The 27,894-nt window shown below is 40.2% G+C and overlaps 1 protein-coding gene across 3 annotated transcripts in view; it reads right to left on the reverse strand.

The window, feature by feature from the left end:
• The window catches only part of ACACA (acetyl-CoA carboxylase alpha), a 377,264-nt gene that overhangs the window by 37,964 nt on the left and 311,406 nt on the right, over positions 1-27,894 (reverse strand). For all 3 annotated transcript variants that reach the window (XM_072137153.1, XM_072137152.1, XM_072137154.1), the window contains exons 50-53: positions 23,439-23,616; positions 22,795-22,907; positions 8,308-8,462; positions 8,047-8,217 (exon numbers count right to left, since the gene is read on the reverse strand). In XM_072137153.1, coding sequence (XP_071993254.1) covers positions 8,047-8,217; positions 8,308-8,462; positions 22,795-22,907; positions 23,439-23,616 — 617 coding nt within the window. The remainder of the gene's footprint in view (positions 1-8,046; positions 8,218-8,307; positions 8,463-22,794; positions 22,908-23,438; positions 23,617-27,894) is intronic.

Here is a 27,894-nt window from a genome sequence, read left to right on the forward strand (position 1 = left end):
GGGGAGGACACTCCAGCTGCTAGCTGATTGGTGACCCCTGATGTCTGTCATGACCAGGAGGAAGGGGGCCCACTGTGACAACTAGGGGGCCCACGTCCTCTGGTCTGTAATTAGTGACAGCTCACTGTCTGCTCCTCCAGTGAATCAGGGGCCATGTTCTCCTGCAGTGACTCAGGGGCTGAGGAGGAAATGTCTTACTCACTGCCCCAGCGCTGCTGTGGGAAGAGCAGAGAACCTGTCTCTCCCTCCTGCAGGACGTCATAGTCCCCCCTGCTGCCCCCCTCCTCCAGCCTCAGCTGAATGTGCCTGCTCACAGACACAGATAAGAGATGGTGACTTATGATAAGGGCCCACTGGGGATTTGACCGGTATCCCGGCAGGCTAGTCCGAGCCTGGCTGGAACAGCGCCTGACACCATCCGTCAAGCATGATGGAGGTAATGTGATGTTCTTGGGTTGCTTTGGTGCTGGTAAAGGGGGATATTTGTGCAATGTCAAAGGGATTTTGAATAAGGAAGACTATCGCTCCAATTTGCAATGCCATGCCATACCTTGTGGACAGCGCCTACTTGGAGCCAATTTCATAAGGGCAATGACCCAAAGCACACCTCCAAATTACAGTATTTTTCGGACTATAAGGCGCACTGGAGTATGAGGCGCACCATCAATAAATGCCTGCTAAAACGTCTAGGCTCATATATAAGGCGCACCAGAGTATAAGGCGCACCTGATTATAAGGGTAAATGACCAGCAGGTGGCAGACCTGTGCACAGTTCAAGGCAGCTGTTGTCTGTAAGTACAGTTCATATATAAGGCGCACTGGACTATAAGATGCACCTTTGATTTCTGAGAAAATCAAAGGATTTTTAGTGTGCCTTATAGTCCGAAAAATACGGTATGTATGAACTATGTTGGGAAGAAGCAGACAGCTGGCATTCTGTCTGTAATGGAGGAGCCAGCCCAGTCACCAGAGCTCAACCCCACTGCACATTTGCGGGAGCAGCTTGACCGTATGGTACACAAAAAGTGCATATCAAGCCAATCCAACTTGTGGGAAGGGCTTCTGAGAGCATGGAGTGACATTTCTCCATGTTACCTAAGCAAATTACCAGCTAGAATGATAAAGGTCTGCAATGCTGTAATTGCAGCAAAGGGAGAATTCTGTGATGAAAGCAAAGTTTGAGGGAGAAAATTATTTCAAATTAAAAAAATATATATTTGAAACCTAGTCAATATCTGGACTGTATTTTCTATTCATTTTGCACCTCATTTGAAAAAGAAAAGTATGAGTTTTCATGGAAAACACAAAATTGTCTGGGTGACTTCAAACTTTTTAGCGGTAGTATATATAAATGAGAAATAGAATATATGTGTTTTCTTGCATTTACAAAATGTTATTTTGTGTTCAGGAGAACTTTCTGTGTGGCTCTTTAAAGGAAACCTACCATTTCAAATGGTAGGTTTAAGCTGTAAACACCGAGCACCAGCTCAGGGTGAGCTGGTGCCGGTGCTTAGTTTCGTTATCGCGGTATCGCGGTTTTAACACTTTTTAAACTTTATAGCATAAACTGCTTCGGTGCTGCGTGCACACGATCGTGTGCGCGCCTACATAGGAAATGCCGCAGGCGTTGCGCGCGCACGGTCGCGCGCAGCGCCGAAGCGGCTTCTGCTATAAAGTTTAAAAAGTATTAAAACCGCGATACCGCGGTTTTAACACTAACGAAACTAAGCACCGGCACCAGCTCACCCTGAGCTGGTGCTCGGTGTTTACAGCTTAAACCTACCATTTGAAATGGTAGGTTTCCTTTAAGGCTGTTTTCACATGTGGTGTTTGCTTTGAGTTTAAAAACTCAAGGCGAACCCATGTGAGTGGTTCTTAGCCCAATGGCATATGCATTTGGTTGGTAACGAGCACCCGCTGTTTTACATAGTATAAATGCAAGGCAAATGCCATGTTGGGAAGCAGTCTTGCAATATTTTTGGGAGAGTGTTAGCGGTAGCAGCAGGGGATCAAGATGTAGCAACAATGAAGAACATAAGATTTTTGTCTGGTAAACTTAACAGGAAGGACACATGCCTGAAGAGGAGACATAATAATGCTAATAGAGAAGATACAAAAAAACTACAGTTCGGGGACACGTCAACTGAACTGCAGTCACTGGAAGTAACAATAGGGATTTCTCCTGTATTGTCTGTAGCTGTATATACGTAAGTACAGTTGTTATTGGCACCACCAAATATGAGGGGGTAATGTACAGAGTTGTCAATTACTGAAAGTGTGATACACATGCATTGGCCCATGCCACAAACCTTTTACCGCCCTAGTAACGGCCCTGTGTATGCCTTTTTTCAAATAATATACCATGCTACAACACATAAGATACTGGAAAACTGTGGAAGGCAATAAATAGCATATCAGCATATATATTGCATTGGTTATTACTACTTTTAAATAGCATTTTTTAAGAAGAATTCTGATTCTAAAATAAAGGACTTATCACATGCCGGTTATTAAATTCCTAGATTCATAAATTAAAGACATAGGTCTTCATAGGAGTTACAGTTAAAAATGCAAAGACAACAAAAACCAAGTGTTCATTAAAGGGATACATGCTAATAGCAGCGCACACTCTAATCCACAGGTTGTGGAGGTCATAGCCTAGACGGGTGAAAAAAGACACTTGTCCATCAAGTTCAACCAAGGAAGGGAAGGGATTTAGGGGAAACAATTCAATATAACATAACCATCAATATTATTTAGGTGTAAAAAGGCATCTAGACCCTTTTTGAAACTCTCTGCTGTCCCTTCTCTGGCAACAAGGTCCCCACAGGTATCCGACTGGCTTGGAGAAATATTGCTTCTTAACAGGCGAGAGAAACTTACAGAAGCTTCCCATAATACAAGCTCAGTCCACTCAATGGTTTGGGGTCTGTGGTTGACGTGTAAACAATCCCTGACATTCTTAACTTTCTTAACATTCTTTCTCACTTCTGTCCCTCCTTCCTTCCCTCCTTCCCTCCAGCCTCCAAGTTTACCTCCCTCTACTCCAATGTTTGATGCAAATATTCATACTAGGAGGACTAGTGATAAATGCCTTGGTATATGCTCCCTATAACCCTACATAAAGTGCTCTTAACGTGTGACAATACATGCTATGTTTTTCATGTTTATATGCCTCTATACTGGAACTCCACCTGTTTTTATTAACATATATCACCCTCCTTGAATGTTATATGAATGACCTGTGTTTCCCACAATATGTCTATTACTAGTTCTCAATAAAGAATATAAAAAAATGCAAACATAAATATGATATTATTAGGAATTTTTTTTAAACTATTATGCAACTCATTCACGGTTACTGACCATTCTGAATGAGGGAATGAAAACAGATAAATACTGCATTAACAAAACGAACACATCTCTCCTTATCAGTCTAGGGACAGGCCATGCTCTAATACCAGAATATCACAATTTAAATATATCTTATGAAAAAGCAGTTGGAATAAAAAGATTGCAATAGGAGAAAAAAAAATAAAACCACTAAATATCTGGATAGGAATTACACTTGCTGTAAAATTCTGCACAAAGCAAGATTTAAACAGGAATCCCAAAGCTTGTAGTTTGGGTGAATATTTAATACTGTTATTAATCATTTTTAATCCGTTTGCTTTTAATTAAGAAACAGCATGATGCTTTCCTATCAACATATGCCAGGGAGCAGATTAATTGTAGCTTAAGATAACTTGCCTTGATTGGTGTAATGTATTAGCTAACAAGGCACAAGCTCCTAAATACATGCAAGCATTGCCTGTAAATGCTCATGCACTCCCCCAGCAACCATGCCCCTCACCCCAACCTTTTCAGCCACATCTATCTTAAATTGTTCAAAATGCCTAGCAGCTAGTTTGAGAATAGTCATTGTGAAATGCTGATGGCTTTTGCCGACAATGAACAATCACAGGATACAACCATTATAAAAGGAAAAAAACACCTTTGTGAATCCTATGAAAATATCAGATGGCTCCAAATTTTAAATCCAAAGAATACGATAAAAAAGTATATGGTTTTAAATGACATTTGGCATGCTGTATTATTTTATTATAAAAAGGTCCTTTGAAGAACATTGATCACCTCCATTACTTCAAACTCATCTCATCCATAGGCTAAAAGCAAATCTCCCTTGGGTGTGAAGGGGTGGGAGACAACCTTGGGGCCACAACTTTCTTGAAAATAAGGAAACAGAATTAGGGCTTATTCACACAGGAGTTCCTGCAAAACAATGTATCTTCACCCTGTTTTGTGTCAGGGTGACACATCCCTTTTTTCTCAGCCATATGGCATCTGTTGAACCCTTTATTTATCTTAAACTAGACCAACTAATAGGAGTAGCAAAATATGACTTACGAGTCTTATTCTACACCAGATTAACCAGTCAGCATGGTGATTAATCTGCTGCAGCATAAGACTGGTCTAGTTCTATGTGGTTCTAAAGACCGCCACATTAATACATCTCCCCTTCTATTGAAGTCAGTGGCCCGCAAACATGATAAAAATATTCTAACAATATAATACTTTTTATTTATCCCCAAGGAGAAATTCGATTACTGCATACAGTTTAACCATACAATACATCCAAAGATACACCACACAACAAATATAAAACATAAGGCAAAACATAGAATTAGTTTAAAAATTAATAACAATATGTACAAATATGCACTTCATTTTCTTACCGGACAAAGGGGTATTCCGGGAATCGGCATAATTTATATACAAATGGGTCCTTAAAATATTATCCAATATGTAATTAGTTGTTATTTAAAATTTTGCTTCCCTTGTCAGATAAGTGCTATGACATTCACTGTAATGAAGAATTAAAATGCTACTGGCCCTTTAATCAGTCCATTGATTTCCTCTGCAGGACAAAAGACGGCTGCTGGTCATATGTCCACATCACATGTCCTGCACCTGCATGGGCAGGTCATGTGATCACCACTATGTTTGGCTGTAGTTGGTTGGTTGCAGTACATCCAGTATGGCCAGTGTTGTGGTGATGTGCCATGATGGCAGTTACACCTCATTACTATGGCAACAGAGCTGGACAGTCTGTTATATCATCACTGGGGGCAGAGAAGAAGAGGGAGGAAGGGTTACTGACAATCAAAGGATCATGGTTTCCAGTGGCGTCCATCTTGGTGATAACTCCGCCTACTTTAGAGAGGCCGTAAAATCAAACTATTTAAGCTCCATTTTGTGACTAATGACACTGAGTTTTGTTATACTCATTTATTTATAGCATCAAGGGTTATTTTTTGGTTGACAGAGCCGATTTAGGGACTATATTTTACGTGTTGAGTTGTCCTTTTTATTAGTACCATTTTGGCACACAACTTTTTTTAATCACTCTTTGGAACATTTTTGTGAAGGGATTTTATAAAAAATGAACATTTTTGGTGAGTTTTTCGGGTTTTGTTTTTATGGCTTTCACCGAGCAGGTCCAATAATGTTATTGTACTGAGATTGTTATGGACGGTGCAATACCAAATATGTGTTTTTTTTTGATGATCTTGTTTTGTTTTTTATACTTTATTAGATGTGTATAGGGAATGTTTGTGTTTAGTGTGTTTTAAACTTTTTTTTTTTTTTTTAATTCTTTAACAGGTTGGTTTGAACAAGTGATGCTTTGATCGCTAGTTCAAGCTCTCATTCATATAACACAGTGTAATTCAGATGTATTACACTGTGTTATGTAACACACGGAGCAGGACCAGTTCCGGGAAGAAAATTGCACAGGCCCGAAGAACTGAGAGACCCCTGGGCTCCCATCCAATCAGCGGTTCCCCATGGTAACCGCAACGGGGGTGGGGGTGTGTTTCCAAATCACTTGAGATTCCACTGCGGTCAAGAGTGACCAGGGCGTGTAAGGGGTTAACACCTGTGATCGGAGGAATCTTCGTTTCTGGTGCTGGCTCCGCTCAGGATGTCAGGAAAAGTCAAATGTCGGGAAAGGGTTAAAATCCAAAACCAAAAAAATTTTACAATTATAGTCCCGATTTACATACAAATTTAACTTAAGAACAAGCCTACAGGAGCTATCTTGTATGTAACCCAGGGACTGCCTGTACTTCTGCACGCCAATATTCTAGATTTCGACCTTCCTGCAGCTTTAAATGTATATCTCTTAGCAGCTAAGCACTGTATCTTAGCTAGTTGAATACAGCCTTCTGGACTGCAGGAACAGGATGTATTACAGCTCATTGGGAGATGCATACAACTAGAGTGTAAAGAGGTTTACCTTTACCATTTTTTGATAAATAGGGAGGTTTCAGAATTCTATCAGTTATCAAAGAAATAGTGCTCCCCTTCGTTTCCACAACTTGGTATCTTCAAAGTGATATTGCTGGTAAACTAAGTAAACTCAAGATTACCTGATGAGCTAATTACAATGGAGTTGATGTTTTAGGTAAAAAGTAGCTTCTCTAGGATTCCTGTATCAATGTGATTCTATTAAAGATAATAGGGCAACGTCTCATATAAAACTACCGTGAAAATGTGGCAGTGAGTAGCAATCTCACCGTTCAATCTCAGCTCTTAAAAAGTGCAAGAAAAGCATATATGAGGATGCTCGCTGGCATCAGCATCCAATGGATATGGTCCCGGTACATACAGTAGAAGTGTGTTTAAAAAACAAAAAAAGGTGGCTGGCATGGCACTGTTATACTGTTAAGGTAAACCTAGCTTATAGATGACATCCTGTCATTTCTACTTGTCTTATTTTCCTAAAAGTATTGTTACAGAGAATACATTTTAAGATGGTGCCAGCATCATGGACTGCAACCAAAACATGGAGGCTAAAGGAATGTGGGTGTGACGTGAACGTGCGACAGCAGGGAAACTCTCCAATCAAGAGACTACATGATCTGGGAACCCTGATTTATTATGATTTGTCTGTTCCTCCTTTTTTCCTATTTTTCTATGTAGACTTGTGAAACCAAATAATCCTGTGCAGTGCTGATTTTTGCCCAGGGCGATAGCATTAGCGAGATTTACATCAGCAGTTGTCTGAGTCATTTTCTTGCGACCGTGCACAAATGCATTTAAAACTGATTTGAACAACAATTGACGCACTATAAAGAGGTTATATATCAAACCCTCCCCTAACAATACATCACTCGGTTGATGAAGAAGTAAACTTTATTATCCAAACAAGTAAACGCAGAATTATTTCTAGCGGGAGAGCGAGGAGGTTGTAGGAGAAGCAGCTGCACTCCACCGTTACTTTTCCAACTGTACTTGAAGAAGGCTTTACAGCCGGAAATACGTTTACTTGTTTGGATAATAAAGTTTCATCCATCATCAACGGAATGATATTGAGCAGCGTTGTACCAGGCACCTTTTTGTTTTAGTAATCACACTTCTAACATATTTCTGAAAGAACAATAAAATTTGTTGACAGAAAAAGGATAGTATACAGAAGAGAAAATGGATGTGTGAATGAGTCCCTAAACTGACATTTTTTCTAGAAACTCCTGGAGACCTTCAAAATGCTTGTTTTCAAAGTGAGCAAAAAGTTACATTTTTGGTACAACAATCTTGCTGACTTCCTGAAAAACCTTGGAGCAGTTAGTGATGATCATTGAGGAGTGGTAATGAGGTAGAAGAGATGTACATACTGTATGATGGCTGACTTTTGTTGGTGCATCAGCACCCCAGCAGAACTTAAATACTTGTAGACAATCTGACTTAATTTGACAGTAAAATATTTAGCCTTTGTATGAATAAAATAACTGTAAATAAACTACATTAAACTCAAAATTATATTCGGGTAATATTTTTGGTTTATTCACTTTGTAAGTAGCTTTTGTATGAAATTTTTTTATCTTGTACCTAAAAAAGTTGATGGCCATTTTTGGATTCATTTTTGGATTGTCCCCTGGACAAGGTAATAAACAGTGAGGTGAGGGCAGTCTACCATCAGTAAATCTGATGGTAAATGTCATTTAATGAATAACTTGATACTTACAAAAAATGACTACCACTAACCTTGACAGTTCCTTCTACTTCAACAAACCATCGCCTTAGCATAGCTTGAATCTGCCCATCAGTTAATTCAGGATTTGCAGCATGAATCTTCTTCTTTGCTACATCTTCCAAAAGTAACCTCCGTAGCCTCCAGTAAAAAAATGTCCTTGACGTTTTCCATTCCAGAACATCCTGGATTAAATTCATCAATCACAAAAATGTTATAAAGGAAATAATAAGGTAATAGTTAAAATGGAAAACTGAAACTATATATATACTCACAGTTATAACTCCCTTTTCCTGCATTCTACCAGGTGTATCATGTAGATCTGCAAACTGCACGGCCACTTGGTGGTAAATAGGGATCAGAAATTCTTCTCTCTCCTTAAGCTTGTTTTCCAAGTCTTTGCAGTCAGCAGGACTAAGCTCTGGAGTTCCTGAGGTGATCAAATATATCCATAAATAAAAGCAGCAGGAGGCGATACATTCCAGTTTTCACAACAGAGTTTGACTTTTCTGATTGAACAATAAAAGAAATATCCAGCGTTTAATAAAAGAATCATTTACTCACAATATCTATTCACCTTTTTCAATGAAAACTATTACAGACAAGTAATGTTTGCCCTCTATGGGCAATTAGCTTTAGGTGGTTCTTTTTTGCTTTCCTCTGGAGCAATACTATAGGGCAGTGGTGGCAAACCTGTGGCACTCAGAGCCCTTTTTGTTGGCACCCAGGCCTTCACACCAACAGGGAGTTTGCCAGACTAGCCTCAAAGCTTCCTCCTGTGGTCTAAGACCATATGCCATGCTCAGTGCCATTTTAAAGCAACATCCTTGGCTGCCAGGACTACAGGAGGAGCGAGAAAGTGTGGATAGAGATGTATTAACGTTAGAGCTCCTGCTCTGGGTCGCCTGATCCTTCCTCTTCAGGGGACCCTGCGGGAAGCTGCAATCCAAATTTCTCCATCATCTTTCTATTGTATTGGTGAACTCAGGACGCCAATACGATTGAAACCTGTGATGCAGCAGGGATCAATAAGTTACTGCTTAAATTGTCATGTTGGCACTTTGCGACGTATAAGTGGGTGTTAGGTGTAGTTTGGGCACTCTGTCTCCAAAAGGTTAGCCATCACCCCTATAGGGTTTTTGTTTTCAATTGATAGACCAGTGTCTTTATTCAAACTAATGTATTATGACATACCGCCCAACTTTTCCAAAATATTTTTTTTTTTGCACTAAACCACACCTTTTGCTACCCACACAGTATAATTTCCCCCTTAGTGGCTCAATCTCCCCCTCACATTGTGTCCCCCCAGCTCCCTGTCACACTGTAGCTCCCTCTGAAATTGTGCCCTCAGCTCTCCATCATATGGTATTAAAACCCACTAAGCAGATCCCCTTCACATTGTGCCCCCGAGAAGCCCACCCACCTATTGTACCCTCCTTCTACTGTGCCACCAAGCAGCTCCCCATTTTATTGTGTGTTATCCCAATAGCTCTTCCTTTTATTGAACAGCCCTAGCAGTGCCCCCTCTTATTTTGCCCCCCTCCCCAGCAGTCCCCTCTCTAACAGTGTCCCCTCAGCAGCTCCCCATCCTATTGTGCCCCCACAGTAAAATAATAAATATTTCCCCGTTTCCCTACAGAAGCTCCTCTCTCCTGCTGTGTGTAGCGGAGTAACCAGCAGCCAGAGATGACATCATTACCTCACGTGCTGGCCATGCTACATACAGCAGAACCAGAGGAACATTTCTCTGCAATAGCACTGTAATCAACTCCGTTGGCTTCCATAGGAGTTCATGTCACGGCACATACCTCCTGCCAGGTAGGACAATGCCCAAAAATCAGAACTGTCCCCACTGGCAGGTATTTTATGATGCTATGAATTTAATGGAAACTGATTAATGCAACATTGCATATGTTAAGGGAATACAACAGATTACTTTACCAATGTGCCAACTATTTTATAAAATAATTTCTAAAACCCAACATGCCTATAATGTTTGCCTTCTTCAAACTGCTGAAAATGTGGATATAGTTCAGATGACCATTCATTGCTATGACAGAGTCTCCTTTATCCTTCAGCATGATCGTTTTGGCAGTGGGTCAGTAATGGTGTGTTGTGGCACACAGCCCTCCATGTGCTCACTAGAAGTAGCCTGATTGCCATTGGCTACCTAGATGAGATCTTCAGACCCCTTGTGAGACCATATGCTGGTGCCATTGGCCCTGGGTTCCTCCCAATGCTAGATCTTATGTGGCTGGATTGTGTCAGTAGTTCCTGTAAGAAGACATTGAAGCTATGGACGGTTACTCAAAGTCCAAGATGCAATATGGGACACCTGGACCCACTACGTGCTCGGGATGTGGGACATCCCAGGTCCGGAGAGAGGCAGCTCCTTGTTCTCTGTTTATCTGTGTGCAGAGAGCCAATGATGTCTCTGGCTCTCTGCTTTAGTGTTGACGGGACGAGGTGGGACGAGAGACGTGAAATGTGATCAGGAGCACAGGCATCAAAAGATACTTAACGAGAACCTGTAATGCAGATTAACCCACCCAAAATAAATACTTTCTTTAAAAACTATAAGGGGAACCTGTCATCAGAAATTGGCCTTATCAACCACTACTAGTATGTTGTCAAGCAGTTGAAAAGCTTTTATATCATGTTTCTTTCATGGCCCTGCTTGGTGGCATCATCCAGAAAATTAACGGAGATTTTAACATTGAAGTCAAGCTCTCCCTGCATCTGAACGCCTCCTCCCATATGATTGACATCATGCTCTGGACTTAAAGAGATCTGGTCATGATGTCCCTGCGTGTAGGACCATAATTGCTGTAAAGGGGGCATTCTAAGGCAGAGAAAGCTTGACTTCAGTGTGAAACTCTCCGCCCCCTTGATTTCATAAAACCAATTTAAATCCCACTTCAAAGTTGATTTACTGGATGATGCCACCTCACTAGGCCATGAAAGAAACATCATCTAGAAGCTGATCAGCTACTTGACAACATACTGCCAGTGGTTTATTAGGCCAATTTCTGATGGGTTCTTATAGGTTCCCTTTAAAAAGCATTGAAAGTAACCATTTGGGGATAAGGGCAATGCTTTTTAAAGGGAACCTATCAGAACCTATCCACCCACAGGATGTGATATCATCGTGACCTCATACATATTTAAATAAATATTCACATAGTGAGTATCAAAGTGACATGATCATAAATACAACAGTTATACATAACTGATACATAGTATACATATCAGTTGGATCGTCCGACGCCCCCCCCCCCCCGATTTTTGTCGCATGAAAGCCAGCACAATTGTGCCATAATCCGATCGCTTGCGACACAATCATCAGTTAAATACCGGTCAAATCCTGAAAATTTAGAATAACCGATTAAAGTGTGATCCGCGAACCCTTAGTAAATAAGCCATAATGTGTCAGGAAGGTGCAAAATGGCAAAGTCATTATATATTTCGATAGCTGTCAGGCTGAAGGAGTTACGGAACCTCTCAGTAAAGCACTTATTTTGGCGGTAGCACTTGCTGAGTGTGCTTAGGCGATTTGCTACTTTTTGATACAATGGGTGCGATTTATTGGTTGTAATGACAGAGAATTTGTTGATGCATCTATGGTGCCAGACATCTTTAACCCCTTAAAGGGCACCTACCACCACAAATCTACCTATAAAGGTAGATTGGGTGGTAGGTGGATCATTGGGACGTGAGGATAGCCCTTTTAAGGGCTAATCCTCACGTCCCTGCACTTTTTTGAGAACTTTAATTTGATATTTATTCAAATGTACTTATGTGGCTACCGGGGCGTGGAGTAGCCGCTTATGAGATTACACGAGGCGGCTACTCCACGCCCCGGTAGCCACTTTACTCCTCCTACTCACCCATCTTCGGCGCGCAGCTCCGCGTAGCTGCGCGCCCTCGTCCGGCGAGCCTGCCGTCTGCGCATGCGCAGAAGAGCAGGCCCGCGCCTGCGCGGTCACAACTCCGAAACAGGCGCGGGCCTGCTCTTCTGCGCATGCGCAGACGGCAGGCTCGCCGGACGAGGGCGCGCAGCTACGCGGAGCTGCGCGCCGAAGATGGGTGAGTAGGAGGAGTAAAGTGGCTACCGGGGCGTGGAGTAGCCGCCTCGTGTAATCTCATAAGCGGCTACTCCACGCCCCGGTAGCCACATAAGTACATTTGAATAAATATCAAATTAAAGTTCTCAAAAAAGTGCAGGGACGTGAGGATTAGCCCTTAAAAGGGCTATCCTCACGTCCCAATGATCCACCTACCACCCAATCTACCTTTATAGGTAGATTTGTGGTGGTAGGTTCCCTTTAAGGACGCAGCCATTTTGTAGCTTAAGGCTCAGCCCGATTTTTTGGATTCTGACCTGCGTCGCTTTATATGGTTATAACTTTTGAACACTGTTACTTATCAAAACGATTCTGAGATTGTTTTTCCCCACATGTTGTACTTCATTTTAGTGGTAAATTTTGACTGATAAGTTTTGCGTTTATTTACAAAAAAAAAGAAAATATGATAAATTTTTTGAAAAATTTGCCATTTTCGAAATTCAAAATCATTGCGTTTTCAGGCAGATAGATTTACCACCTAAATAAGTTGCTGAATAACATTTCCCATTTGTCTACTTTACATTTTCATAATTTCTGAAATGTCTGGATAATTTATTTTGATGTCACGCGGCTTACAAATCGAATAGCGCTTTTCCAGATTTTCAGAATTGACTATTTTGGGGATAAATACAGTTTTGAATGAAATTTTACATATTTAGCATCAAAACCTCCCTATATAACCAACCCATTTTCAAATCTGCACCCCTCAAGCTATCAGAAACCGCTTTTACGAAGATTGTTAACCCCTTGAGATCTTCATAGTAATTGAATCAAAATGGAGGTGAAATTTAGAATGGTCAAATTGTTCCCTTATACGTTCATTTAGCACTAAAATTTACACATTTCCAAAATATAAAAAGAGAAAACCCACCATACAATTTGTTCTGCAATTTCTCCTGAGTACAAAGACCCCCCACATGTGGCCATTACTTGTTTTATGGGCGCACAGCGAGACGCAGAAGGGAAGGAGGGCGCTGCAGCTGCCAGGATTTTAGTTTCCTCATTGGCCCCTTTTGAAGGCTATAAAATTTTCGCTTTTTCGTTATTTGGGCCATGTGATGCCATTTTTTTTGCGCGATGAGATGCTTTTTCCATTGTTACCATTTTGGGGTTGGTATCACCTGTTGTTGAAAATTTAGGAACTTTTTTGAGGGCAGGAGTAGAAAAGCATCAATTCTGTACTGGATTTTTTACTCTTTTTTTTTTTTGGTGTTCACCGTATAGACTAATAATCATGTTATCTTTATTCTATGGGTCGATACGATTACGGGGATACCAGACTTGAATATATTTTCTTACGTTTTACTAAATTTGTCAAACAAAACCCTACATTTGTCAAACAAATGATAGAAAAATCTATCATTTATGTATTGCCGTCTTCCAAGTGGCATAACATTGTTACTTTTTTGGCTACGGAGCTGGTTGATGGCTTATTTTTTGCGGGACATGTTGTACTTTACAACAGTATCATGTCGGAGTACACATGGTTTTTTGATCACATTTTATAGCATTTTTTGTGGGATTGAATAGCTAAAAATCATAATTTTTGGAAGGTTTATAGCAGTTTTTTTTACGGCGTTTATCGTGGGGGTTCAATAATGATTTACTTGTATTCTACGGGTTGTTACGGACGCGGTGATACTATATATGTGGGGTTTGTGTTATGATTTAGACTTTTTTTTTTAGTTATATGTCTCTTTATATGTTTTGGGGGTTTTGGGCATTTTTAGTGATTTATTACTTTATTTTTTTATTGAATAACATTTTTTTTTTTTACTTTTTCACTTTTATACCATGGGACATGAAGAAGCAATCTTCTGATTGCTTCTTCATGATAATATTCTGCAATACTGATGTATTGCAGAGTATTATCAGTGTCAGCCTATGCACTTGCATAGGCTGGCACTGTGCCAGTAAGATGACGTCACAGACGCCATCTTACTGGCAATTCTTGCAGGTAAGTCTGGGGTCCAGATCGGACCCCAGAGTTGCTATAGCAACGATCGGCGCCCCCCGAAAACGGTTCGGGGGGGCCGATCGTGGGGGAAAGACCCCCCAGAGGCATGTTAGATGCCGCGGTCGCGCTGACCGCGGCATTTAACGGGTTAAGCACCCGCGATCGGAGTCAACTCCGATCGCGGGTGTTACACTGGGGTGCCGGCTATCAGTCACAGCCGGCACCCCGTGTTTCCCGATGCCGGTTCGGCTCAGATCTTGAGCTGAACCGGCATGGGCTCAGCGTCCGATATATCGGACGCTGAGCGCTAAGTCATTGAGCTCAGCGTCCGATATATCGGACGCTGAGCGTTAACGGGTTAAACCCACTAAATTCTAGGCCAACTGTGCTTTGGGCCCTTTTAATATTTTTTTTCTATTTTATTATCACTTCTTTTAATGTAATATGCATATCCCTCCTTAATACATCTGACGATAACGGAGTTGTCCCAGAATTTCTGAAGATGGCAGAGGTCCGAATTATGGCTAGAGCAAGAAGTATCAAGGGTAAAGAGGAACAGTGCTAGAATGGTACCTTAGGGTGCGCCCTGTTGCCAACATCAGTGTTAGATCTTGTGATACCCACCTTAGGAAGGTGTTAATGTTATTGGTTAAAGACCTTAGATGACATCATCCTGTTCACGTGACCTGAAGTGCTCAATGATGTTACAGAACTTTCTCTCAACGTTCTAGCAAGGCACTGTGTAAAACATTTGAAACAGCTTTTTTTCTGCTAATAATAAGTAAATGTATAAGTACTATAGGGCGCACCGGATTATAAGGCGCACCATCAATAAATACTTGCTAAAATGTCTAGGTCCATATATAAGGCACTCTGGATTATAAGGCACACTTAATTATAAGGATGAATGACCAGGAGGTGGCAGACTTGTGCATGGTTCAAGGCGTGTTGTCTGTAAGTACGGTTCATATATAAGGCGCACTAGACTATAAGGCGCACCTTTGATTTGTGAGAAAATTAAAGGATTTTTTGTGCGCCTTATAGTCCAAAAAACATGGTATGTCTGTAGTTAAATAACTACTTAGTTAAAGAACTAACTTCTAGGTCCATACAGCTGCATGTCCTAGAAGTGAGATCAGTCAATCAGAAAAAAGTGGGCAGGGCAATGCAAGTAAAGTTTAATATGCAGGACACCATTAATATCATTGGACACACCTCACAAAAGTTGCATATAAGTTTATAAACAGATTTTTTTTCAACATTGCAGCCATGGAAAGGAACCATTTACGGGTAAGGGCAATGCTTTTTTAATCAGTTTTTTATGAAGCATTTATTTTGGTAGGGTTAATGTAAATGGCAGGTTCACTTTTTATTATTAAATTGAGGGTTAATGTTTTTTTGCAAGAAGACTTGTTCTTTTCAACTATATAATTTTGGGGCATGTACCTTTTTTTGATCATTCTTTAGAAAATATTATGCTAAGATATTTCATGAAAAATCATCTTTTGGCAATTTTTTTTCACAAAGTTCACCATGTGAGTTCAGTGATGCTTCAAAATTATTATGCTTATTGTTACAAACGCTGTGATACCAAATACCGTATTTTTGGACTATAAGGCGCATAAAAAATCCCTTGATTTTCTCAGAAAAGAAAGGTGCGCCTTATAGCCCAATATATGAACCGTGCTTACAGACAACAGCTGCCTTGAACTGTGCATAGGTCTGCCACCTGCTGGTCATTCGTCCTTATAATCAGGTGCGCCTTATACACTCACCGGCCACTTTATTAGGTACACCATGCTAGTAACGGGTTGGACCCACTTTTGCCTTCAGAACTGCCTCAATTCTTCGTGGCATAGATTCAACAAGGTGCTGGAAGCATTCCTCAAAAATTTTGGTCCATATTGACATGATGGCATCACACAGTTGCCGCAGATTTGTCGGCTGCACATCCATGATGCGAATCTCCCGTTCCACCACATCCCAAAGATGCTCTTTTGGATTGAGATCTGGTGACTGTGGAGGCCATTTGAGTACAGTGAACTCATTGTCATGTTCAAGAAACCAGTCTGAGATGATTCCAGCTTTATGACATGGCGCATTATCCTGCTGAAAGTAGCCATCAGATGTTGGGTACATTGTGGTCATAAAGGGATGGACATGGTCAGCAACAATACTCAGTTAGGCTGTGGCGTTGCAACGATGCTCAATTGGTACCAAGGGGCCCAAAGAGTGCCAAGAAAATATTCCCCACACCATGACTCCACCACCACCAGCCTGAACCGTTGATACAAGGCAGGATGGATCCATGCTTTCATGTTGTTGACCCTACCATCCGAATGTCGCAGCAGAAATCGAGACTCATCAGACCAGGCAACGTTTTTCCAATCTTCTACTGTCCAATTTCGATGAGCTTGTGCAAATTGTAGCCTCAGTTTCCTGTTCTTAGCTGAAAGGAGTGGCAACCGGTGTGGTCTTCTGCTGCTGTAGCCCATCTGCCTCAAAGTTCGACGTACTGTGTGTTCAGAGATGCTCTTCTGCCTACCTTGGTTGTAACGGGTGGCGATTTGAGTTGCCTTTCTATCAGCTCGAACCAGTCTGCCCATTCTCCTCTGACCTCTGGCATCAACAAGGCATATCCGCCCACAGAACTGCCGCTCACTGGATGTTTTTTCTTTTTCGGACCATTCTCTGTAAACCCTAGAGATGGTTGTGCGAGAAAATCCCAGTAGATCAGCAGTTTCTGAAATACTCAGACCAGCCCTTCTGGCACCAAAAACCATGCCACGTTCAAAGGCACTCAAATCACCTTTCTTCCCCATACTGATGCTCGGTTTGAACTGCAGGAGATTGTCTTGACCATGTCTACATGCCTAAATGCACTGAGTTGCTGCCATGTGATTGGCTGATTAGAAATTAAGTGTTAACGAGCAGTTGGACAGGTGTACCTAATAAAGTGGCTGGTGAGTGTATATGGGGCACCTTATAGTCTGAAAAATATGGTACTGTATATGTTTTTCATGTTTTTTTTTATTAGCTATTTCTATGGGCAGGTTGTGTTTTAGGGACTTTATTATTATAAAAATGTTTTAACTCTGTTCAAAAGAGAGATTAGAATCAAACACCTCAAGACAGCAAACCTACTGCTTCAAGTTATGGGAATTAAAATGTTAGAGAAAGGTCTGTTTGTAGATGGCAGAAAAACAAGAAGTTAATTTCTTTCATATTTTATGGACTTTCTTTATGGACTTTCTATTGTATTCTATGAAGTTTCTTTATTGTGTCCTGATGCAAGAACCGCAGATTTGAGGGTGCACATTATTTTTTCTCATGACTGTATACATACACAACAGAAAAACTACCAATAGACTATGAAATATACAACTGTACATTCAATTTTGATCCAAAGTGTCTTATGATGCTAAATCTAGATCACAATAACTGGAAAAATAAACCAAATAAATTCAAACTCGCATTTAAATCCGAAATTTCCCTTTGACTTCATAATCTCCAAGGGTAATAGAGTCTGAGGGGTTAAAGAAGGCAGTGAACCCCTTGTTAATGATAGGAATTCAGCAGGCAGTGTATGATAAATGGAGCTCTCCCCATTTCTGCTGAAGTAAGCATGAACTGTGACCCCACGGCTTGTTTGTGGCAAATGGAGTGCGTGAAATATCAAGGGGCAGTGATCCAGAAGAAGACCAACTTTGACAAATTTTAAATTGGCCAGAAAGAAAAAATCTGAAAAAAAAAGCATTACCCTGTATTCTACAATCTTTCCTCCATTCAACTGTACTGAATAAGTAGCCGAACAATATGAGAAAACAAATGAGTTGGTAAGCAATTTTGGATTACCTACAGAAGATGCTTATCTAAGGCGCAAGCCTCGTTTATTACTCTCTTCAGTCATTCAGAGACATAGGTCTTCATAAACATTGTTTTAAATATTGTATCATCAGGAATGCTTATTTTATAATAACGCTGACACACAACCAATGCCCCTCATGAGCAATTTACAACTGATTAAAAACAAAAAAAAGTGTTAAAAATAGGAAATTAAAAAACTGACTGTTGGAATTTAAAATGTGAATATAAATATGTGGCACTAGCTGTGGCTCCCTGCATTGCCTGGGAAAGTAAATAACTGTTCTTCGCTATAACCAAATAGAAATAAAAATATTTTATCTGTCACAGCCTGTCTGTCAGTCCCTGTCACAGCCTGTCTGTATCCATCGTACCTCACACATAAGTTTCTTATACTCATTTCCTATAGTAACCAATCACAGCTCAGAGCTCATATTAATCATCTGTCATCACGCCGATTCTGAAACCGGAAGAGTGTGGGAGCTGATGAGGGAGCACTCAGGGGGCTGATATGAGGGCACTCTGGGAGATGATGTGGGAGCTGATGTGGGGGCACTCTGGGGGCTGATGTAGGAGACACAAATAAACATGTTAGGTATTGCCCAAAATGTCCGATCTATCAAAGAGTTATAAGTTATTAAGTTAACCCTTTAATGGAAAATAGCACCCAAATATCCAAACTGACACTTTTTGGACATTTTGCAACATATAAAAAATTTTATAAAAAGTGATCAAAAGCTGATACAGTCCTCAAAATGGTAACAATAAAAATGTCATCTCATGTTGCAAAAAAAATGACACCTTACACGGCTCCGTACACCAGTTAATAGTTATTAGCGGCAGAAGATTTTTTTTTTTTACAGAAAGTTTTAATAAATTAAAATTACCATATTGAAATCATATGTGTGTTGGAAGAGCAGTAGTCTTATACGGCGAGTATATCCCAAACCCTATATTTTAACCGGAAAAGTTGGGCGTTGTCTTATACGGCTAGTCGTCTTATACGCCGGAAAATACGGTAATAAACTCTTTTAAATCCACTGGTTTAAATACTAGGGTAATATTATAACAAAATGATTGTTTATGGCTACATCTACAATAATGAGAGGGTGGACTTAGGAAAAAGCTATATATGTCATTTGACGTCTATCTAACTGCATTGTTTTGAACTATGAAAAACAAATTGAAAAAAAACTTTTAAAAAACAAAAAACTGCAGCTCCCCCTACAGAATCTACCTTGGTCTTTGGAAGCAGCTGTCATGTGGCAGCAGCATAACAATCGCCGACTGAGCTTGATGTATACAAGCCAGCTGTGGCTTCCAAAGTACCTTACACCCAAAGTTTTTAGAACTGCCAATAATCAATAATGTAAGTATGGTGGAAGTGTACAGCGACAATTCGGTGTGGACTAAGAAATCGAGTCTTGGTTCTTTGTTGACTGTTTTATATAGCTGACAACGTCCAGACTCAGATATAATACCTGGATGTTCTGAAATGCAGTGATCAATAGCTACTTCAACACCTGAGCAGTTTGAAGCAACAGGGTCCAAGAAACTTAGGAAAGCTCTAATTCCTGGAAATATTCCTATTAAAAGCTATGTACCCCATTGCCAATTTTTGTATTTTCTACCATTCATTTTATCAGGAGAGATGCATCCAAAATAGATGGCTATACACAGCAGAGCTCCCCTGCTGCCTTCTTACTAACCAGTCTGAGTAAGGACCATTTCACATCTCTCTTAGGTCTTCAGTTAATTAACAGTTAGTCCATCAGGAAATAACTGAAGACCTAACCGAGATGTGAACAGAAGTGAAAGACAAATGTTGGCACTCTCCGTAGTATTCCTAAAAAAAAAAAGTATTTCCTCTATTTCATCTTATTAATATAGCAGGAGCACATACTAGGGACGAGTCGTCTTGCGCTAATCAAAGCGCTTCATCTTGGCCTGTTTGCTCGCATATCCTTAGATGAAATAATAATATGAAATAAAGACGTTTAAAAGGAATACTGTGGTAAGTGACAACTTTTTTCTTTCGCTTCTGTCTATGTTTATGAGAATATTGGATATATGAATTTTCATGCAAGTTAGAGCATCAGTAAGAAGAAATTTAGTCACGCCTCCTAATTATCATGAAGACTAACACATGAAAATGAACATAAACTCCAGACTATAAGGCTACATTCACACACATGTATGGGGGATGTATATACGGCCAACGTATATACGGCCGATATACGTCCCCCATACACTTCTATGGGCTCACAGCCCTGTACGGGAGCGGTACAGTGCAGCACACATGCGGCACCGCACCGCTCCGTAGCCCGGGAAAAGATAGGACATGTACTATCTTTTCCCATGATACGGCGCCGTGCGCTGTATCTTCCTATGGAGAGGGGCGGGGGTGAGCTGCGCTCATCTCATGCTCCTCTCCGCAGTGCCGATGTATGCCCGCCGTACTACGGAACGGCGGGCATACATCGTGTGAATGTAGCCTAAGACTATTAATAATAATGCCGCTTTAAACACTGATACTGTGACTTCAATAAGAACATCTTTCACACTGGCTTTTTTCACATGCTTAAAGGCTTTTTTTTTTTTAACAATGATCTGTGGAAAAAAATTTTGAAACCTGACCATTTGTTTTTTCACAGATGCAGATCACAGAAAGCAACAGAAGTTTAAACTGTTGACAGACCTGTTTTACTTTCACCGATATTGCTGGGAAACCAGGTGGTATGTATTCTAACCAATGATAAAGCCTTCAGTTTTTTTTTGCGGACATTAACAATGGATTCATCACAGATGCAATACTGACCAAAAGACAAAAGCAAAACAGACAAAGTAGGGAGGGGAAACAGAGTGCCTGTGCATGTAAGCTATAGACCGAAGAAAACATGTGAACACTGCCAGGAAACAACCTGCAGCTCCATGTTGTAGAGGTTGCACTTGCAAAATTATTACAGGCAGTCCCGGGTTACGTACAAGATAGGGTCCGGAGGTTTGTTCTTAAGTTGAATTTGTATGCAAGTCAAAACTGTATATTTTATAATTGTAGATCCGGGCAAAAAAGTTTTTGGCACCAGTGACAAATAGAGTTTCAACATTTTTTTGCTATAATGGGACCAAGGATTATCAATAAAGCTTCAATACAGACACCTAACAGCTGACTATTGCAATCTAGGACTATAGTAAAGCATTCAGAGAGCTTCACCAAAGGTCCGAGGGGGTCTGTCTGTAACTATGGGTTGTCTGTAAGTCAGGTGTCCTTAAGTAGGGGACTGCCTGTACTTAAGAATGTATGGCAATAAAAATAGAATACAGTTTTCAAAAGTATTTAAAATAAAATTTAAACATCCCCCTTTCAAAAAATGGAATGATACATGAATTCACAGAAAATAAAAGCCCACAGTGTGGTTGGCATGCTACTGCACATTTTTTGACATCTGTCTGCCTCTCTCAGTCAATTGCACTTTCAATGCAATTGCAACCAGGAACTTAACAAGGACAGCAAGTATACCATATGTATAGGGGTTATAGAAAATATTCACAACCCTTTAAATTTTTCACTCTTTTCATTGCAGCCAATTGGTAAGATCAAATGTACAGTCCCCATCTTGACAGAAAAAAACAGAATTGCAGATAATTTTGCTAATTTATTAAACAAGAAAAACTGAAATATAGCATGGTCATAAGTATTCACACCCTTTGCTGTGACATTCACATGCTGTCCATTTCCTTCTGCTCCTCATTGAGATAGTTCTACTCCTTCATTGGAGTCCAGCTTTGTTTAATTAAACTAATTGGACTTGATTAGGAAAGTCATACACCTGTCTATATAAGGCCTTACAGCTCACATTGCATGTCAGAGCACATGAGAATCATGAAGTCTAAGGAACTACCTAAGGAGCTCAGAGACAAAATTGTGGCAAGGCACAAATCTGGCCAAGGTTACAAAAGAATTTATGCAGCACTCAAGGTTCCTAAGAGAACAGTGGCCTCCCTAATCCTTAAATGGAAGAAGTTTGGGATGACCACAACTCTTCCTCGACCTGGCCGTCCAGCCAAACTAAGCAACCATTGGAGAAGAGCCTTGGCGAGAGAGGTAAAGAAGAACCCTAATAACACTGTGACTTAGCTCCAGAGGATGTTGTAGGGAGATCGGAGAAAGTTGCACAAAGTCAACTATCACTGCAGCCCTCCACCAGTTGAGGCTTTATGGTGTGCCGACGGAAGCCTCTCCTCAGTGCAAGACATATAAAAGCCTGCATACAGGCCTGTATAATTTTTTGGTGTTAATTCTAACGAGTATGTGTGGAGAAAACGGGGAACTGCTCATCACCTGCCAAGTACAATCCCAACAGTGAGTTGTGGCAGCATCATGTTAAGGGGGTGTTTTTCAGTTGCAGGGACTGGAAATTGGTTTCAACTGAAGGGAAGATGAAGGTGGCCAAGTACAAAGTTATCCTGGATGAAAATTTCTTCCACAGAGCTCAGGACCTCAGACTGGCTCGAAAATTCATCTTCCAACATGGAAATCACCCCAAACACACAGCTAAAATAACAAAGCAGTGCCTTCAGAACAACATTGTGACTATTATTGACCAGCCCAGCCAGAGCCCTGACCTAAACCCAATTTACCATCTCTGGAGAGACTTGAATATTGCTGCTTGTTGCATCTTTCACATGAAGGCTCACGGCTGTACTAACTCAAAAGGTGTTTTTACTCAATACTGAGCAAAGGATGAATTTAAGACTAAATCCACAACAAAATACACCCCCAGAAAAAATAAAATGTTAGAAGCAAGTGAACCCACCTAATCTCTCTGCCAGACCAATGTAAATTGGATCAACTCTCCTCATTGTCTTTACCAAATCCTTTCTCCTGAACTTTATTTCAACAGTACCCTCTGGTTCCAAAACACCGCCCCTGCAGAGAAAAATGTAATGTTACATTGCAATATTAATTTCATGAAAAACGATACAAACGGATACCCACTATACCCACTATGCCTCGTCAGGCATTTTTATATAAAAAAAAAGTTAGGATTTCATCAATTCAATATATAAAACTTACTTATTTTGGGTAAACATATGCACCAATAATCTTATAATAATTGTGGTAGCATATTATGCATTTATTTGACAAAACACAACTGCAACTGTTTACTTCAGAGGACAAATAAATGTGAAATCCTGTAAAAGTACAGCTTACAATGTATACGTTGTTATACTTGATTGTACAGAATATAGCTCCTAATTGCCAGAAGAGAATGTTGCTCATGCAGGACTAAAATTTAAATAGTAGGATGCAGTCTTAATTCATAACTGCTTTATAGCCATGGCAAGTTAGTTGATAACTATTTATGGATAGCAACATCAGTTGGCAATGGGAAGCAGTGAAGCTACGAAACTAAATTCACAAAATATTGTTGAAGACAGGATAAAATGAAGGTCTTACCTGCTCTCTTTATCAGCATACATCTCCATGTGTCTTGGATTAATTGTAGGATCAATTACCACCCATGAACCTCCTCTCAGTTCAGCTTGAGGTGGTATGTACACCAACACAGGCTGCTGGTATTCACGCAAGCCATCCACAATATAAGCTCCAAACTTTAGTACTTGATCATACATGTCTGTAGTTAAAAAAACCACCATTATTATTCCAGTTGTGTAAAGAGTATTTAACTATAGATCTGGACAGAATTTTTCTTCTATTGCCAGAGAAGCACAAAGCAAGTATTAAGTTAAATATTGTGTGAAAGCACTATCTAGGAATAATGAAATCGTAAAAACTTGCTAAACTGGGGGTCATTCCAGCCAATAGTGTCGGCAAACTGACCATGAGCCAGGATGAAGTAAGTTTCATAGTTTATACGGTTGAAAAAAGACACTTGTCCATCAAGTTCAACCAAGGAAGGGAAGGGATTGGATGAGGAAGGGATTTAGGGGAAACAATTCAATATAACATAACAATCAATGTTATTTAGGTGTAAAAAGGCATCTAGACCCTTCTTGAAGCTCTCCGCTGTCTCTGCTGTGACTAGCGCGCCTGAGGCAGGCCATTCCACAGATTGACAGTTCTCATAGTAAAAAAGCCCTGTCGCCTCTGGTGATTAAACCTTGATTTCTCCAAACGGAGACAGTGCCCCCTCGTCTTTTGATTTGATTTAATCTGAAACAAGTTACCACCATATTTTTTGTATGGACCATTCATATATTAATATAAATTAATCATGTCCCCTCGTAGTCGTCTCTTTTCCAGACTAAATAAATCTAGTTGTTTTAATCTATCCTCATAACTAAGACCCTCCATACCCCTTAACATTTTTGTGGCTCTACGTTGAACCCTCTCCAACTCCAGGGCATCCTTTTTATGGACCGGTGCAGAGAACTGGACGGCATATTCCAGGTGAGGCCGAACCAGTGCCTTGTATAGTGGTAATATTACATCCCTATCACGAGAGTCCATACCACTTTTGATACATGACAAGATCCTACTGGCTTTAGAGGCAGCTGATTGACATTGCATGCTGTTATTCAATTTATGATCTACAAGTACCCCCAGGTCGTTCTCAACAAGGGACTCTCCCAGATTTACTCCCCCATGGACATATTTTGCCTTTGGATTATTGGCCCCCAGGTGCATAACCTTACATTTATCCACATTAAACCTCATTTGCCAAGTGGATGACCAAACATTCCGTTTGTCCAAGTCACCCTGCAGCCTATGAACATCCTCCATAGACTGTATTACACTACACAGTTTGGTGTCATCTGCAAAAATAGACACAGTGCTATTAATTCCTACCTCTATATCATTAATAAATATATTTAATAGTAGTGGGCCAAGCACTGAACCCTAAGGTACACCACTCATAACTGGTGACCATTCTGAGTAGGAATCATTGACCACAACTCTCTGGATACGATCCTTCAGCCAGTTTTCAATCCAATTGCAAATGATTTCTGCCAAACCAATAGCCCTAATTTTACCCAACAGGCGTCTATGAGGGAAAGTGTCAAATGCCTTTGCAAAGTCCAAGAACACAATATCCACAGCTGCTCCTCCATCCAGGCACCTGCTCACCTCTTCATAAAAGCAGATAAGGTTAGTTTGACAACTTCTATTCTTAGTAAACCCATGCTGGCTGTCACTTATTATTCAATTTGATGTCACATACTCCAGTATATAGTCTTTTACTAACCCTTCCAATAATTTCCCCACAATGTAAGTTAAGCTTACAGGCCTGTAATTGCCTGGCGAAGTTCTAGAGCCCTTTTTATATATTGGCACCACATTTGCCTTGCGCCAGTCACTTGGCACCACACCAGACATTACGGAATCCCTGAAGATTTTAGACAGCGGTACAGCAATAACAGTACACTATTTTATTTCTTACCCTAAAGCCCAGGGTTTTCTGAAAGTAAAGGACCCTTAAAAATGAATTCCATTTTAGAAAGGTCATAAAAAAGATTATAGGGAAAATAAGAGATTTCAACTGTATCTCCAAATTGTATCTCCAAATTTGAACATGAAACACAAAACATTTACTCCATTTGGTTTCTGATGCTTGCTTAATGGCTCCAGAATTACCATTGGCAAAATTTCTGCAGCCATTCTTCTATGTGTGCAGATGGCCTTAAAGGGGTATTTCCACGAAAACAAGTTTCTTATATGTACTCAGGATAGCAAAATAACATTCTATAATTCACGGTTATTAACAAAAATACAGCATTTCACAGGTATAAGACCAACCTGTCTCTATCAGTCCTGCTGTACACAATTTCAGCTTCCCCTAGACACGACCCAGTAACTTCTCACTTAGGGTCGGGTGGTGGCCATCTTGGATTCCTGTGTGACTATAGCCACCACCCTTGCACGGAGCTCACATACATTCACTGATTCACTTCCTGCCAGCACATCCTGAGCAGAGAGGAGCTGCAAACTACAAGGAGATAAGTGATCGGGGAAGGGGCAAGGCAGGAATATATCTTTGAGATGTCCCAGAGCGGGCAGTGTAAAAGTCTGTCAGCCACCGTCTGTCAGCCTCTGTGTAATAGAAATCTCATGCATCTCTAATCTGTCTCATCTCTCTTTGTATTCTCTTTCTTTGGGTCAGTGTATTAGTACAATGTCAGAAGTCAGATGACAGTGTATATACACCTATACCCTGATAATGTAAACACATTGTCACCCCACAGAATTAGATGGATCATAATGTATCTGCTTAGAGAGTCCTCGTACACATCCTGGGATTTTGCACTGCGCAGCCTAGGGAGTGATAAAACAGCAATAAAACTGTAGTAAAATTGTAAATTGAGGGGTTAAAATTATCTTTATTCTGTTAACATCACTTGGGGATTGAGAATTTTATTTTGTGGGAATACCCCTTTAAAGAAAAAAAAGTGGCAACATATTACTTAATATATAAATTGATCAATGAAGTGCAACTATGGTGTCTAGTTGTTAATCCCAACAAAAGTTGGCAGAATCTGTTTCCCACAAGCTCACAAGAAACTCGGTCTGTGTACACAAAGCGAGTTTCTCGACGGAACTCACTTGTGAACTCACTGGGTTAAGAGGAAGAAACATTATATAGCTGCAGGCAGGATTGCTACTGGTAAAACCCCTACAGCATTGGTAAATTTAGTAGAAATTGTTATAGCAAATGTAATACATGTATAAACTAAATGTTAATTACTATGCAGAAGCATTGATTAATGGCCCTAAATAGTTTTCAAAAGTTATAACATTTATTGCATCTAGCGAGACACCACTATGCCACTGCAGTAATACCCACAGTTCTAGTAGCCTTCAGCATGAAATAGATGCTGTCAGTTGCTGTTTTTTTTTGCTTTTTTTATCTGGTCAAAATCCTTCAACTTTTCTGAAACAAATTTTCAGAAGTTACTAATAGGCCAAAAGATTTTTGAAAAGACATACAGTGTTCGGAAAAAAAGGCAACTAATCTTGCAAAAGCGGCTGAATTTTCTGCTCATCCCGTAGTGAACAGCATTTGTATACAAGGGGAGCTTAAGACCTACTGTAAGACTGCTAGGGTATCTGTGCAGGAATATATGTATAAGTATGGATCAGACAGCACAATGATTGCTTCAGTAACATTGCAGTAAAGAGAAGGTTCAGGATTTTGGAAGGTAAATTGCAACATGCAATATTATTGCAATATAACATTTAAAATAAGCTATACAAGTTCTATAACACTATAGTAATACATATCCTATGTTTATTTTAATGTTGCCTGCCAGTTACTTTCTTAGATTTGTTTTAATGACATTTTCAATAAATTCTGTATTAGGAGATTTGCAGTACTATTAAACATCTTTCTTTGAACAGTAGCAATGGGGTTAATTTCACATAAATTTACATCCTTTCAGACAAATCATGCAGAGTCTGGGGCCCTACTGCTAATTTCTAGTAAATTTCACGCTTGATGTCTTACTGTTGTGGGTCATTGCCACTTCATCTAAATAAACTGCTTCCACATGGTTATTTTATAAAAATATTCACTTGATTTTTATAATTTAATTTTACATTATATGGAATAGCCTTCTGGCCACAGACCACTCACTGGAGAAACTGTGAGTACAATCTTGATATGTTTTTTGTTCCTTGCCTGAATTAGACCTCCCAGGCCGAGTAGTAAAGAGATTTTTTTTCTTTTCTAATGTCAATTTTCAGCATAGCCAGAGCTTTCTTTAATCTTTTCCCACTCATTACACACAATTTTGGAGTAATTTTACCCACAGTGCAATTGGCTCCTCATGGTGTGTTTGTGTGTTCTGAGAGGTGGTGTAATTGTTTATTTCGCCTTCCTGCATAACACTTTTCCAGCACCGAAACCAGAAATGCTCAGGAACACCGAAAGGGCTCCCTAAACTGACAAGCTACA

Source organism: Engystomops pustulosus, chromosome 2 (assembly GCF_040894005.1).
Source record: "Engystomops pustulosus chromosome 2, aEngPut4.maternal, whole genome shotgun sequence".
Lineage (NCBI taxonomy): Eukaryota > Metazoa > Chordata > Amphibia > Anura > Leptodactylidae > Engystomops > Engystomops pustulosus.